The 13,082-nt window shown below is 49.4% G+C and overlaps 1 protein-coding gene across 1 annotated transcript in view; it reads left to right on the top strand.

The window, feature by feature from the left end:
- LOC137524268 (nuclear factor 7, brain-like) overlaps positions 1-13,082 on the top strand; it is a 71,491-nt gene that overhangs the window by 46,782 nt on the left and 11,627 nt on the right. Inside the window, exons 4-8 of the mRNA XM_068243941.1 lie at positions 460-1,236; positions 9,034-9,129; positions 9,929-10,162; positions 10,263-10,285; positions 12,615-12,748. Coding sequence (XP_068100042.1) covers positions 460-1,236; positions 9,034-9,129; positions 9,929-10,162; positions 10,263-10,285; positions 12,615-12,748 — 1,264 coding nt within the window. The remainder of the gene's footprint in view (positions 1-459; positions 1,237-9,033; positions 9,130-9,928; positions 10,163-10,262; positions 10,286-12,614; positions 12,749-13,082) is intronic.

Below are 13,082 nucleotides of genomic sequence, written 5' to 3'. Positions count from 1 at the left end.
TCAGCACGGAGATAGGCGGAAATAGCCGATCTCTGTTGGGTCCGCTGTACTGCGCAAGCGCAGGAAACTTGCGCCTGCGCAGTAGAGCGGCCCGAAAGCGATCGGCTATTTCCGCCTATCTCCGAGCGGCGAGCCAATACTGCGCCTGTGCTGGAGCCGGGAAGGTAAATATTTACATCCCCGCCATTCCAGGAGCTTTCTCGCCGCCGCCATGGGACACAGGTGGACGGGGGAAGCCTCGATAGGGTCCGGAGGCTTCCCCCCCACCCGAGGTGAGTACCCCTTCCCCCGGGGAGGTTTTTCTCAATACAATTTTTCTTTAAGATTTGGGTAGACATTTTTAGAACGTGGATTTCTGGATCACAGTGGCAGTTGACAGTATGCGTGTTATTACTGTGGTCTTAGCTTCTTTTACTGTTGTTTCCTACTTCCCTTAACATGTCATTCCTCTCCCTTTAGAAAAAGAGGATTGAAAGTGAAGATTTTGCCCATGACTTGGGGGAATCTGACGGTTTTGCTGTGGACTTGGAACCCGAGGACTTTGGGGAATCTGAAGGTATTGCTGTGGACCTAGACTTCGGGGAATCTGAAGGTATTGCTGTGGATTTGGAACCCGAGGACTTTGGGGAATCTGAAGGTATTGCTGTGGACTTGGAACCCGAGGACTTCGGGGAATCTGAAGATTTTGCTGAGGACTTGGAAACTGAGAACTTGGAGGCATCTGGTGATATTGCTGAAGATCTGGAAGCTCCGACAAGCAACCAGTCTGAGGATGTTGCTGAAGACTTGAAATCGCAGGCAAACAACTTGTTGCTGATATCAGAGGATGTTGCTGAGGACTTGATCTGCCTTCTGTGCAAAGAGCTCTTCAAAGATCCCGTCATGGTCGCGTGTGGCCACAACTACTGCCGTGACTGCATGGACAATGCCTGGAAGGATGAGGACATCTTTGTCTGCCCTGACTGCAACGAAATGATGATCGACAAAACCTATACCGCCAACCGAGCCCTGGCCAACCTAGTGAAGAAGGCAGCTGGTGCTGTGACCATGTTGTCTCCAGCGAAGCCTGCACTGAAAATGAACACCGAAATATTCAATGACTGCCCTGAGCATGACGAGAGGCTGAAGAGCTTCTGCAAGGATGATGGAACCCTGAGTTGTATTATCTGTCGGGACTCCCTGAAACACGCCGGTCACAATTTCCTATCCATCCGAGATGCAGCGGAATTGTACATGGTAAGTATTGTAGTATTGCTTACATTATGTTTTACATTTAATGTATTTTTCAGAATACAAGACTATCCGGAATATATTAAACACCTAGGTTTATAGAGGGCAAAAACCAGGGGAAAAATATATATACTAAACCTGGTGTGTCTATGTTCAGGAACGTCTTGTAGATATTCTCTCTCAATCATTGTCCTTCTGTGTCTCTTTCTGTCCACCATGTGTGCCTTCTGTCGCCTTGTGTCCTCCTTTGTTCCTCCTATGTGTCCTCCTATTTCCCCTTTATGTTCCCTGTGTCCCCTCATGTCTTCTGTTCCCCTTCTTGTTCTTCTGTGTCCCCTCATGTCTTCTGTTCCCCCTCTTATTCCTCTGTCCCCTCATGTCTTCTGTTCCCCCTCTTGTTCCTCTGTGTCCCCTCATGTCTTCTGTCCCCCCTCTTGTTCTTCTGTGTCCCCTCATGTCTTCTGTTCCCCCTCTTGTTCCTCTGTCCCCTCATGTCTTCTGTTCCCCCTCTTGTTCTTCTGTTCCCCCTCATGTCTTCTGTTCCCCCTCATGTCTTCTGTTCCCCCTCATGTCTTCTGTTCCCCCTCATGTCTTTTGTTCCCCCTCATGTCTTCTGTTCCCCCTCTTGTTCCTCTGTGTCCCCTCATGTCTTCTGTTCCCCCTCTTGTTCCTCTGTGTCCCCTCATGTCTTCTGTCCCCCCTCTTGTTCCTCTGTGTCCCCTCATGTCTTCTGTTCCCCCTCTTGTTCCTCTGTGTCCCCTCATGTCTTCTGTTCCCCCTCTTGTTCCTCTGTTCCCCCTCATGTCTTCTGTTCCCCCTCATGTCTTCTGTTCCCCCTCTTGTTCCTCTGTGTCCCCTCATGTATTCTGTTCCCCCTCTTGTTCTTCTGTGTCCCTCATGTCTTCTGTTCCCCCTCTTGTTCCTCTGTGTCCCCTCATGTCTTCTGTTCCCCCTCTTGTTCCTCTGTTCCCCCTCATGTCTTGTGTTCCCCCTCTTGTTCCTCTGTGTCCCCTGTGTCCCCTCATGTCTTCTGTTCCCCCTCTTGTTCCTCTGTGTCCCCTCATGTCTTCTGTTCCCCCTCTTGTTCCTCTGTGTCCCCTCATGTCTTCTGTTCCCCCTCTTGTTCCTCTGTGTCCCCTCATGTCTTCAGTTCCCCCTCTTGTTCCTCTGTGTCCCCTCATGTCTTCTGTTCCCCCTCTTGTTCCTCTGTGTCCCCTCATGTCTTCTGTTCCCCCTCTTGTTCCTCTGTGTCCCCTCATGTCTTCAGTTCCCCCTCTTGTTCCTCTGTGTCCCCTCATGTCTTCTGTTCCCCCTCTTGTTCCTCTGTGTCCCCTCATGTCTTCTGTTCCCCCTCTTGTTCCTCTGTGTCCCCTCATGTCTTCTGTTCCCCCTCTTGTTCCTCTGTGTCCTCTCATGTCTTCTGTTCCCCCTCTTGTTCCTCTGTGTCCCCTCATGTCTTCTGTTCCCCCTCTTGTTCTTCTGTGTCCCCCTCTTGTTCCTCTGTGTCCCCTCATGTCTTCTGTTCCCCCTCTTGTTCCTCTGTGTCCCCTCATGTCTTCTGTTCCCCCTCTTGTTCCTCTGTGTCCCTTCAAGTCTTCTGTTCCCCCTCTTGTTCCTCTGTGTCCCTTCATGTCTTCTGTTCCCCCTCTTGTTCCTCTGTGTCCCCTCATGTCTTCTGTTCCCCCTCTTGTTCCTCTGTGTCCCCTGTGTCCCCTCATGTCTTCTGTTCCCCCTCTTGTTCCTCTGTGTCCCCTCATGTCTTCTGTTCCACCTCTTGTTCTTCTGTGTCCCCTCATGTCTTCTGTTCCCCCTCTTGTTCTTCTGTGTCCCCTCATGTCTTCTGTTCCCCCTCTTGTTCTTCTGTTCCCCCTCATGTCTTCTGTTCCCCCTCATGTCTTCTGTTCCCCCTCATGTCTTCTGTTCCCCCTCATGTCTTCTGTTCCCCCTCATGTCCCTCTGTGTCCCCTCTTGTTCCTCTGTGTCCCCTCATGTCTTCTGTTCCCCCTCTTGTTCCTCTGTGTCCCCTCATGTATTCTGTTCCCCCTCTTGTTCTTCTGTGTCCCCTCATGTATTCTGTTCCCCCTCTTGTTCCTCTGTGTCCCCTCATGTATTCTGTTCCCCCTCTTGTTCTTCTGTGTCCCTCATGTCTTCTGTTCCCCCTCTTGTTCCTCTGTGTCCCCTCATGTCTTCTGTTCCCCCTCTTGTTCCTCTGTTCCCCCTCATGTCTTCTGTTCCCCCTCTTGTTCCTCTGTGTCCCCTGTGTCCCCTCATGTCTTCTGTTCCCCCTCTTGTTCCTCTGTGTCCTCTCATGTCTTCTGTTCCCCCTCTTGTTCCTCTGTGTCCCCTCATGTCTTCTGTTCCCCCTCTTGTTCCTCTGTGTCCCCTCATGTCTTCTGTTCCCCCTCTTGTTCCTCTGTGTCCCCTCATGTCTTCTGTTCCCCCTCTTGTTCCTCTGTGTCCCCTCATGTCTTCTGTTCCCCCTCTTGTTCCTCTGTGTCCCCTCATGTCTTCTGTTCCCCCTCTTGTTCCTCTGTGTCCCCTCATGTCTTCTGTTCCCCCTCTTGTTCCTCTGTGTCCCCTCATGTCTTCTGTTCCCCCTCTTGTTCCTCTGTGTCCCCTCATGTCTTCTGTTCCCCCTCTTGTTCCTCTGTGTCCCCTCATGTCTTCTGTTCCCCCTCTTGTTCCTCTGTGTCCCCTCATGTCTTCTGTTCCCCCTCTTGTTCCTCTGTGTCCCCTCTTGTTCCTCTGTGTCCCCTCTTGTTCCTCTGTGTCCCCTCTTGTTCCTCTGTGTCCCCTCTTGTTCCTCTGTGTCCCCTCATGTCTTCTGTTCCCCCTCTTGTTCCTCTGTGTCCCCTCATGTATTCTGTTCCCCCTCTTGTTCTTCTGTGTCCCTCATGTCTTCTGTTCCCCCTCTTGTTCCTCTGTGTCCCCTCATGTCTTCTGTTCCCCCTCTTGTTCCTCTGTGTCCCCTCATGTCTTCTGTTCCCCCTCTTGTTCTTCTGTGTCCCCTCATGTCTTCAGTTCCCCCTCTTGTTCCTCTGTGTCCCCTCATGTATTCTGTTCCACCTCATGTCTTCTATTCCCCCTCTTGTTCCTCTGTGTCCCCTCTTGTTCCTCTGTCCCCCCTCATGTCTTCTGTTCCCCCTCTTATTCCTCTGTCCCCCCTCATGTCTTCTGTTCCCCCTCTTGTTCCTCTGTGTCCCCTCATGTCTTCTGTTCCCCCTCTTGTTCCTCTGTGTCCCCCCTCATGTCTTCTGTTCCCCCTCTTGTTCCTCTGTCCCCTATCATGTCTTCTGTCCCCCCTCATGTCTTCTGTCCCCCCTCATGTCTTCTGTCCCCCCTCATGTCTTCTGTCCCCCCTCATGTCTTCTGTCCCCCCTCATGTCTTCTGTCCCCCCTCATGTCTTCTGTCCCCCCTCATGTCTTCTGTCCCCCCTCATGTCTTCTGTCCCCCCTCATGTCTTCTGTCCCCCCTCATGTCTTCTGTCCCCCCTCATGTCGTTCTGTCCCCCCTCATGTCGTTCTGTCCCCCCTCATGTCGTTCTGTCCCCCCTCATGTCGTTCTGTCCCCCCTCATGTCGTTCTGTCCCCCCTCATGTCGTTCTGTCCCCCCTCATGTCGTTCTGTCCCCCCTCATGTCGTTCTGTCCCCCCTCATGTCGTTCTGTCCCCCCTCATGTCGTTCTGTTCCCCCTCATGTCTTCAGTTCCCCCTCTTGTTCCTCTGTGTCCCCTCTTGTTCCTCTGTGTCCCCTCTTGTTCCTCTGTGTCCCCTCTTGTTCCTCTGTGTCCCCTCATGTCTTCTGTGTCCCCTCATGTCTTCTGTTTCCCCTCTTGTTGTTCTGTGTCCCCTCATGTCTTCAGTTCCCCCTCTTGTTCCTCTGTGTCCCCTCATGTCTTCTGTTCCCCCTCTTGTTCCTCTGTGTCCCTTCTTGTTCCTCTGTGTCCCCTCTTGTTCCTCTTTCCCTCCTCATGTCTTCTGTTCCCCCTCTTGTTCTTCTGTGTCCCTCATGTCTTCTGTTCCCCCTCTTGTTCTTCTGTTCCCCCTCATGTCTTCTGTTCCCCCTCATGTCTTCTGTTCCCCCTCATGTCTTCTGTTCCCCCTCATGTCTTCTGTTCCCCCTCATGTCTTCTGTTCCCCCTCATGTCTTCTGTTCCCCCTCATGTCTTCTGTTCCCCCTCATGTCTTCTGTTCCCCCTCTTGTTCCTCTGTGTCCCCTCATGTCTTCTGTTCCCCCTCTTGTTCCTCTGTGTCCCCTCATGTCTTCTGTTCCCCCTCTTGTTCTTCTGTGTCCCCTCATGTCTTCAGTTCCCCCTCTTGTTCCTCTGTGTCCCCTCATGTATTCTGTTCCACCTCATGTCTTCTATTCCCCCTCTTGTTCCTCTGTGTCCCCTCTTGTTCCTCTGTCCCCCCTCATGTCTTCTGTTCCCCCTCTTATTCCTCTGTCCCCCCTCATGTCTTCTGTTCCCCCTCTTGTTCCTCTGTGTCCCCTCATGTCTTCTGTTCCCCCTCTTGTTCCTCTGTGTCCCCCCTCATGTCTTCTGTTCCCCCTCTTGTTCCTCTGTCCCCTATCATGTCTTCTGTCCCCCCTCATGTCTTCTGTCCCCCCTCATGTCTTCTGTCCCCCCTCATGTCTTCTGTCCCCCCTCATGTCTTCTGTCCCCCCTCATGTCTTCTGTCCCCCCTCATGTCGTTCTGTCCCCCCTCATGTCGTTCTGTCCCCCCTCATGTCGTTCTGTCCCCCCTCATGTCGTTCTGTCCCCCCTCATGTCGTTCTGTCCCCCCTCATGTCGTTCTGTCCCCCCTCATGTCGTTCTGTCCCCCCTCATGTCGTTCTGTCCCCCCTCATGTCGTTCTGTTCCCCCTCATGTCTTCAGTTCCCCCTCTTGTTCCTCTGTGTCCCCTCATGTCTTCTGTGTCCCCTCTTGTTCCTCTGTGTCCCCTCATGTCTTCTGTGTCCCCTCATGTCTTCTGTTTCCCCTCATGTCTTCTGTTTCCCCTCTTGTTGTTCTGTGTCCCCTCATGTCTTCAGTTCCCCCTCTTGTTCCTCTGTGTCCCCTCATGTCTTCTGTTCCCCCTCTTGTTCCTCTGTGTCCCCTCTTGTTCCTCTGTGTCCCCTCTTGTTCCTCTGTCCCCCCTCATGTCTTCTGTTCCCCCTCTTGTTCTTCTGTGTCCCTCATGTCTTCTGTTCCCCCTCTTGTTCTTCTGTTCCCCCTCATGTCTTCTGTTCCCCCTCATGTCTTCTGTTCCCCCTCATGTCTTCTGTTCCCCCTCATGTCTTCTGTTCCCCCTCATGTCTTCTGTTCCCCCTCATGTCTTCTGTTCCCCCTCATGTCTTCTGTTCCCCCTCATGTCTTCTGTTCCCCCTCTTGTTCCTCTGTGTCCCCTCTTGTTCCTCTGTGTCCCCTCTTGTTCCTCTGTGTCCCCTCTTGTTCCTCTGTGTCCCCTCTTGTTCCTCTGTGTCCCCTCTTGTTCCTCTGTGTCCCCTCTTGTTCCTCTGTGTCCCCTCTTGTTCCTCTGTGTCCCCTCTTGTTCCTCTGTGTCCTCTCCTGTTCCCCCTTTTGTTACTCTGTTTCGGCCTCCTGTCCCTCCTGTTCCCCCTCTTGCCCCCCCCCCCCCCCCCATGTCTCCTCCTGCTCTCCATGTGTCCCCTTCCTATCCTTCTGTGTCCCCTCCTGGCCCCAATGTCTCATCCTGTTCCTCCTCCTCCCCCTGTGTCCTTTCCTGCGCCCCCCACCCCACGTTTTCTCCTCTCCCCTGTGTGTAATATAATTAGCAGCAAAGCAGCTCACCTCACAGCGATTCCAGTGGCGAGCGCAGGTTTCTTATCTCCTGCACGGCTTCCCCTAGTGAGTGCTTCTGCTGATCGTGTCTCATGGTAGAGTGGAGGAAACATGCAGGAGGGCCAGGAGAGGACACTGGGACAAGGCAGGGAGTTTCTGATGTTTCGGCGGTTCGTATCAGTGGGAGATTGTAAGTCGGGGACTCCCTGTCTTTGTACTATATGTAAGTAAGGACTTTTTATTCTCCCCATTTTTGGGGGAGAGAAAGTGTCTTATATTCCGCAAAATACAGTACATTATTTGCCGCTTTATGAAAACTCTTGTGCACTGCAGTTCAGCAGCATACCTGTACTTCTTAGGCCTACCACCATGCTTGTGACCAGAATCATGTAAACTCAATATTTTACAGTGGCGTTGCCGAGGCAGAGCTGACTACTTTTTGTATTTCAGAGCATAGATAATTCACTAAATGATTTTTAATTTATTAAAAGGGTAGATAGAACAGTGCTTAAATATTTACAGACGGGGGAACGCTTGCCAAATAAACAAGGTGGTGCACAGTACTTGTTGCCACCGAATTCTGATAGGGTGCGTTACTGCACTAAGGGCTTGTTTCCATATACTTTGATGTGCGCTTATGGAATGCGATCGTTTCCATTCATGCACGGCGATTCGCCAATGCCACGCATGCTTTGCTGCATTTCGGAGTGCTTCAGATCGCCTCCCACCCCCGCCGCAAGTGACGTGCAGAGCCACGGGGCTCTGATCTGCATGGAAACGAGCCCTAAGGCCTGGTTCACCCATAACAGGACTGGACACATTTCTTGTGTAAACCCAGCCCAAGTCTGGTTCTGGGGTTTTGAACTCCTTGGCTTCCTTAAAGAGTAACTGTCAGGCTGCAAAAGCTAATTTAAACCTCTATTCTCCTGTGTTAAACAGTTTAGAAGGAAGCCAAAAAGGCAATACTGAAGTTAAAAATTTCTCTTACTTTTGATGTGTGCTGAACAGCAAGGCTGTTAGACCCAAGCTCTTAAGAGGCCGAGAGGTCGCATACCATACTGCAAAGCATTCTGGGGCTGCTTCTTCCCACCTTGGGTCCTCCACTCTGCTGCTAGTGAGAAGTTACAGGCTCATGTTACAACAGCGTGTAACCCAGTCCAGCTCACAGCACTGAAAAATCACAGGGCAGAGTATACTACATGAGTCCGCTATTGTTCCTAGCCACATGGCTAATTAATATTCACTGCACAGTAGTGTTGTCTTTTTCTGAGTGTAATCATCAGGAAGCAGGCAGGACATGACGACACATTTGGCTTCATAGGAGACAGACAAACATGGAACCTGCCATGAGCTGTCAGGAGCATCATTCTCTGCAAATACTATATAAAAATTCTGTGAAATCCAAACGTGGACAGTGAAATGCATATGTAATGTAAGTACAGCCAATATTTAGCTACTGATATGTGGTTTTTTTTCTCTGAGACCCTATACCTAACAGCTCCTCTTTAACCGTTTAGCAGCCAATTTTATTTAGAGGCTCGCAGGTGCTCTAGGCCAAATTTTTTTTTTTCACATTTTTTTTTTTATTTCCTATTTGTTACATTCCCTTGCAACTAATTAGTACTGCTGTAATGTGTATTTATGGCCACTTGTCACTAGGGGGCAGTGTGAGACAAGAGGGGACTTCTACTTTCAGTCTCTGCATCCTCTGCTAGCGGAGAGACATCAAAGAATTCCAAGAATTTACAGCACTGAGTTCTGCCGACTGAGGTCAAAAGCAAGCAACCGCTGTACTAGGAAGGGGGGGGGGGGGGAGGCATCTGTCCACCACTGCTGGCAAGCAAACAGGAGCAGCTGACAGTGAATTCACCGCCTTTGGCTGCTCATAAAACAGAGGCCTAAAACTCGGATATTGTTAAATCGAATGGACAGGCGTGTGCTAGTATGTCCCGCCCCCTGGGGTAAGCACATCATTGATAGAGGAACCGTGGTTTACAATAATGGTGTTGTCTTTCTTTCAGCCAAAAGTGTCGGCCATAGTGACACCGCTAGAGGAAGCCCTGGAGGTGGTTGAACCATTGCCTGACCAGCAGAATGAGAAGATTGAGCAGCTCAAAGTAAGTGATCAGATCCGGACACCATACAGGCTTCCTTCTCCAAAGACCTCAGAAAATGAGACCCGAGGATAGAAACAGGAGCCACTAAGTCAAGCATGGGCAAACTTGGCCCTCCAGCTGTTAAGGAACTACAAGTCCCACAATGCATTGCAGGAGTCTTACAGCCACAGTCATGACTCATAAAGGCAAATGCATTGTGGGACTTGTAGTTCCTTAAGAGCTGTAAGGCCAAGTTTGCCCATGCCTGCTCTAAGTGTAGCATTTGTATAACAGAAAGAAAGAGAATTGTACAATAGTGGGATACCTGCCAGGTAACAGTCACTGTAACAGGTGGAGACAACTGGAAGTTGTCCGCACTTGGGCTTTGGAAGCCAGCTGAGGCCCTTAGATTACCAGACTTTTTGGTAAGCTAAGGTGGTGGAGGCGTCAGAGTAGGTGGCCGTTAGATGATGCCGTGATACCCTTTAGGCCCCAGGCACCTGCCTAGATTGTCTTGTGGTTGATCCTGCTCTGGTCCTGGCCAAGTTCCTTCCAGTGTGTGCGTAGCTCTAGCGTTGCCAGCGTGGGTCCTATGGAGAAGGTGGAGCCATGTGACTCTTAACACTGAGCAGTGTGGAGTGCAGCTACTTGGGGGGGTAGCGAGGCAAGATAAGCTGGCAGCATACCGAGAACTATCTGTTTTCAGCACAGTGAATATTTTCAGTGCATTAAAAATTATAATGCAGAAGCCCTGCAGGTGTAGAAATCACCACAGATGGTCCTCAGAGCAGATCTCACAGGTCTCCTCCTCCTCCTTCAGGCTGACATGCAGGAGTGTGAGCAGCACATTATGGGGGGATTCGAGGGCCTGCACAACTTCCTGCAAGAGCAGGAGGAGAAGTACATGCAGAAGATCCGGAATGAGGGGAAGGAGCGGCTGGAGGAGATGCAGAGCTCCGCCCTCAAGATGCAGAAGAATGAAGAGTTCCTGACGCACGCCATTGCTGAGGCCAATGAGAAGTTGAGTGAGACCGATGCCGCCTCCTTCCTGTCTGTGAGTGGAGCCAGCAGGCCTGAATACGTGTTGTCTTGCTTTTTATTTAGGGGGGTTTTCTGACATCCACCATAATGATTGTTTTGTGTTTCCTTTACAGAACATCAAGTCCTTCTTAGATCAGTAAGTGCATTTCCCTTTCTGTAATTAGGATTCATAATATCTTATCGATATTAAAGGATACTTAAGGTGGGGGGGGGGGGGGGGTTAAAATATGACTTTCCCTTACATGGGGCTTCTCTCAGCTATCAAACCCCCACGGTTGTATTTCAGGTCCCTTGTTCCCCTCAGTTCTGCCGCTGATCTCCAACTAGTCTAGTCGCGTACTAAAGCGCATGAGCGGTCTGTCCATGCACCTTCTCGATTACGCTTTTGTAGTTTGAAGCATTCTGCGCATGCAAAGTTTGCATAGACTCGTACTTGCGCAGAACACTCCATGCGCAGAACACTCCTGGACACTGATGATTTGGCCCGTGGGCCAGAGTGTGACATTCCCAGCCATTCGTGTGATTCCCTCCCAACTTGTGCACAACAATTAAGGTGTATTGAGTTCCGATTGGTAAATGATAAATACGTTTCTGATTTGGCAGAGGGACGATTGTAAAAAAAAAAAAAGATTTTCAGGGAAAACAAGATTGCCAGCTGCACTAGCTTTGTACTGCCGTTTACCACATATCTATGAATCAGCAGCCGGAGATTTGGGCGCAAAATACAGCTAATATATGGCTTATCCTGCACAAGTCCCGGTGGCGTTTATTACTATTCCCCCTCCAGGTGCACGTGGATGGCAGGGAGTGATGTAATTCGGCTTACAACTATTGCTGGCGGCCACATTAGTGTGTTTTGTAGTAATTTGTGCTCTGTCTTTTGACGGCGCCCAAATTACTCACTGAGTAATTCTTATTACGGCCTATGGTTGCGCCGGCTGCGCCCAAATCTCCGGCGCTGTTTTTTTTTCAGAACTCGCTTGCAGCTAGTTGGTGCAGCAATGCAAATAAAATTAGATCAGCCGCGGGGATGCAGCATTTGAGGAAGGGCATGCATGCTAAACATTAATCTGCAATAAAAAGAGTTTTATGGAGGCTTCAGTGTATCTTTAAAGAGAAACCGTAAACAAGAATTGACCTTCATCCCAATCAATAGCTGATGACCCCTTTCCCATGAGAAATCTATTTTTTTTTTTTTTCTCAAACAGATCGGGGGGTTCTGTATGGCTGATTTTGTGGTGAAACCCCTCCCACAGTGTGATGTCAGCGCCTCAGAGCACTGAGGCACTGACATCACACTGTGGGAGCATTTTTGTATTGTGGGAAACTGCTGTTTCCAACTGCAAAAAAAAAGCAGCATCTCCTTCCACTGACATCACCTGCCAGCAGTAAAAATGTCACCATGTGATAAATGTCAGAATGTAAATCGGAGAGAGGAAAGATTTTACAATGGGGAAACGCTGACTAAATCATTTGTACATAATTATTGTAAAATGAAGACATTTTATTATTTTATTATTTTAACTGGAGTTCCTCTTTAAACACCTTCAAATTGCATAAAAGCTAAGGCCTCATTCACATCTAAAAAAAAGAAATCGCAAACACAAGCGTTTTTGCAATTTTGTGCAAGTTTTTGGCTTTTTAAGCGCCTCCCGGCGCTTGGCTGCGCAGTGCGTTTCTGTAAAAAGTGTTTGTTTTTTCTAAGCGATTTTTGAGAGCGGTTTTGTAATTCACTCCCTGACGCAAGTCAGGAAGTGACCTCTTTGACCCAGGAAAATAATAAATACAATGTATTTATTCTTAAAAATGCTCACGCAATCGCTGCACAAGAGCGATTTTGTGAGCATTTAGCGCTCTTCCTATACCTTCCATTGAAGCAAAATCGCCCCAAAAATGGAACAGACACCGCTTTGCTGAGTGGAAAGCGACTGCAACGCGCTGATGTGAACCTTCTCATAGAGATGCATTGCACAAGCATTCTGGGGGCGTTTTGGAAAATCGTCTGCGCTAAAAAAAAAAAAAAAAAGCCAAAAATGGCCTTTGTGTGAACGAGCCCTCTGTGTAGAGTCGCTCCTCTACCGCCAGAATCGTTCAGGAGCCACCGGCGTTCCAAAAGCCATGCCCGGGAGGAAGCATTTGTTTTGGTGTCCAGCACTGTTCTCTACTACACCGACTGTTTGATATAAGGGTGCACACCACAGGAACTGCAACTGTCCCTTGAGCTCCTGCGGAGCATTTAGTGCCGACACTGGTTCTCCTCATATTCGTGATACTGGCACATGTAGGATGTCATGCTGAGGTCTATTAGAAATGCGTGTGCAATGAATGGGCAGGTTCTAGATCCCTCGCTGATCAGTTTCGGTCAGAGTGGGATCTATCTAATGGTCGATCTGGTGACACATCGGGTAATGTATGGCCACCTTTATTTATGTGGTATATCAGTGGCCTGTTTGTTCTGTCCCCAGGTGTGAGAGGGTGCAGAAGGAGGCCTGCTCCGAAAAGACTATCATTGATAAGGAGGAGCTGAAGCAAAACGTCACCAAGGTGTCCTCCATCCAGTATACTGTGTGGAAGGAAATGAAGTCGCTGGTTGCTCCAGGTGGGTTATCCATATGCCAATACTGTAGATGCTAGGAAATTGTGTGGATATTGTTATCAGTTGAGGCTTTGCTGTAGAGAGAGTTTTTCACTACTTTAAAAAGTTGACTTTGTACATATATGAGTAGCCTTCTTGAAAAAGGAGCTGTCAGCCATACGATCTCCGAAAAAAACATATATAAGTAGATAAATACTTGCTTTACTTATGTAACATGAATTGCACTGTCCACACTTTGATTTTAGTGATTTTTCTATAGTGAAAAAGGAGAAAATCCTTCTTGGGATTCTCCATTTTATCTTTTTTTTTTTTTTTTTTTCCAATCCTGATGTAATTT

Source organism: Hyperolius riggenbachi, chromosome 7 (genome assembly GCF_040937935.1).
Source record: "Hyperolius riggenbachi isolate aHypRig1 chromosome 7, aHypRig1.pri, whole genome shotgun sequence".
NCBI classification, from domain to species: domain Eukaryota; kingdom Metazoa; phylum Chordata; class Amphibia; order Anura; family Hyperoliidae; genus Hyperolius; species Hyperolius riggenbachi.
Note: the sequence above shows the minus strand (reverse complement) of the source record. Positions and strands in the feature narration are given on the sequence as shown.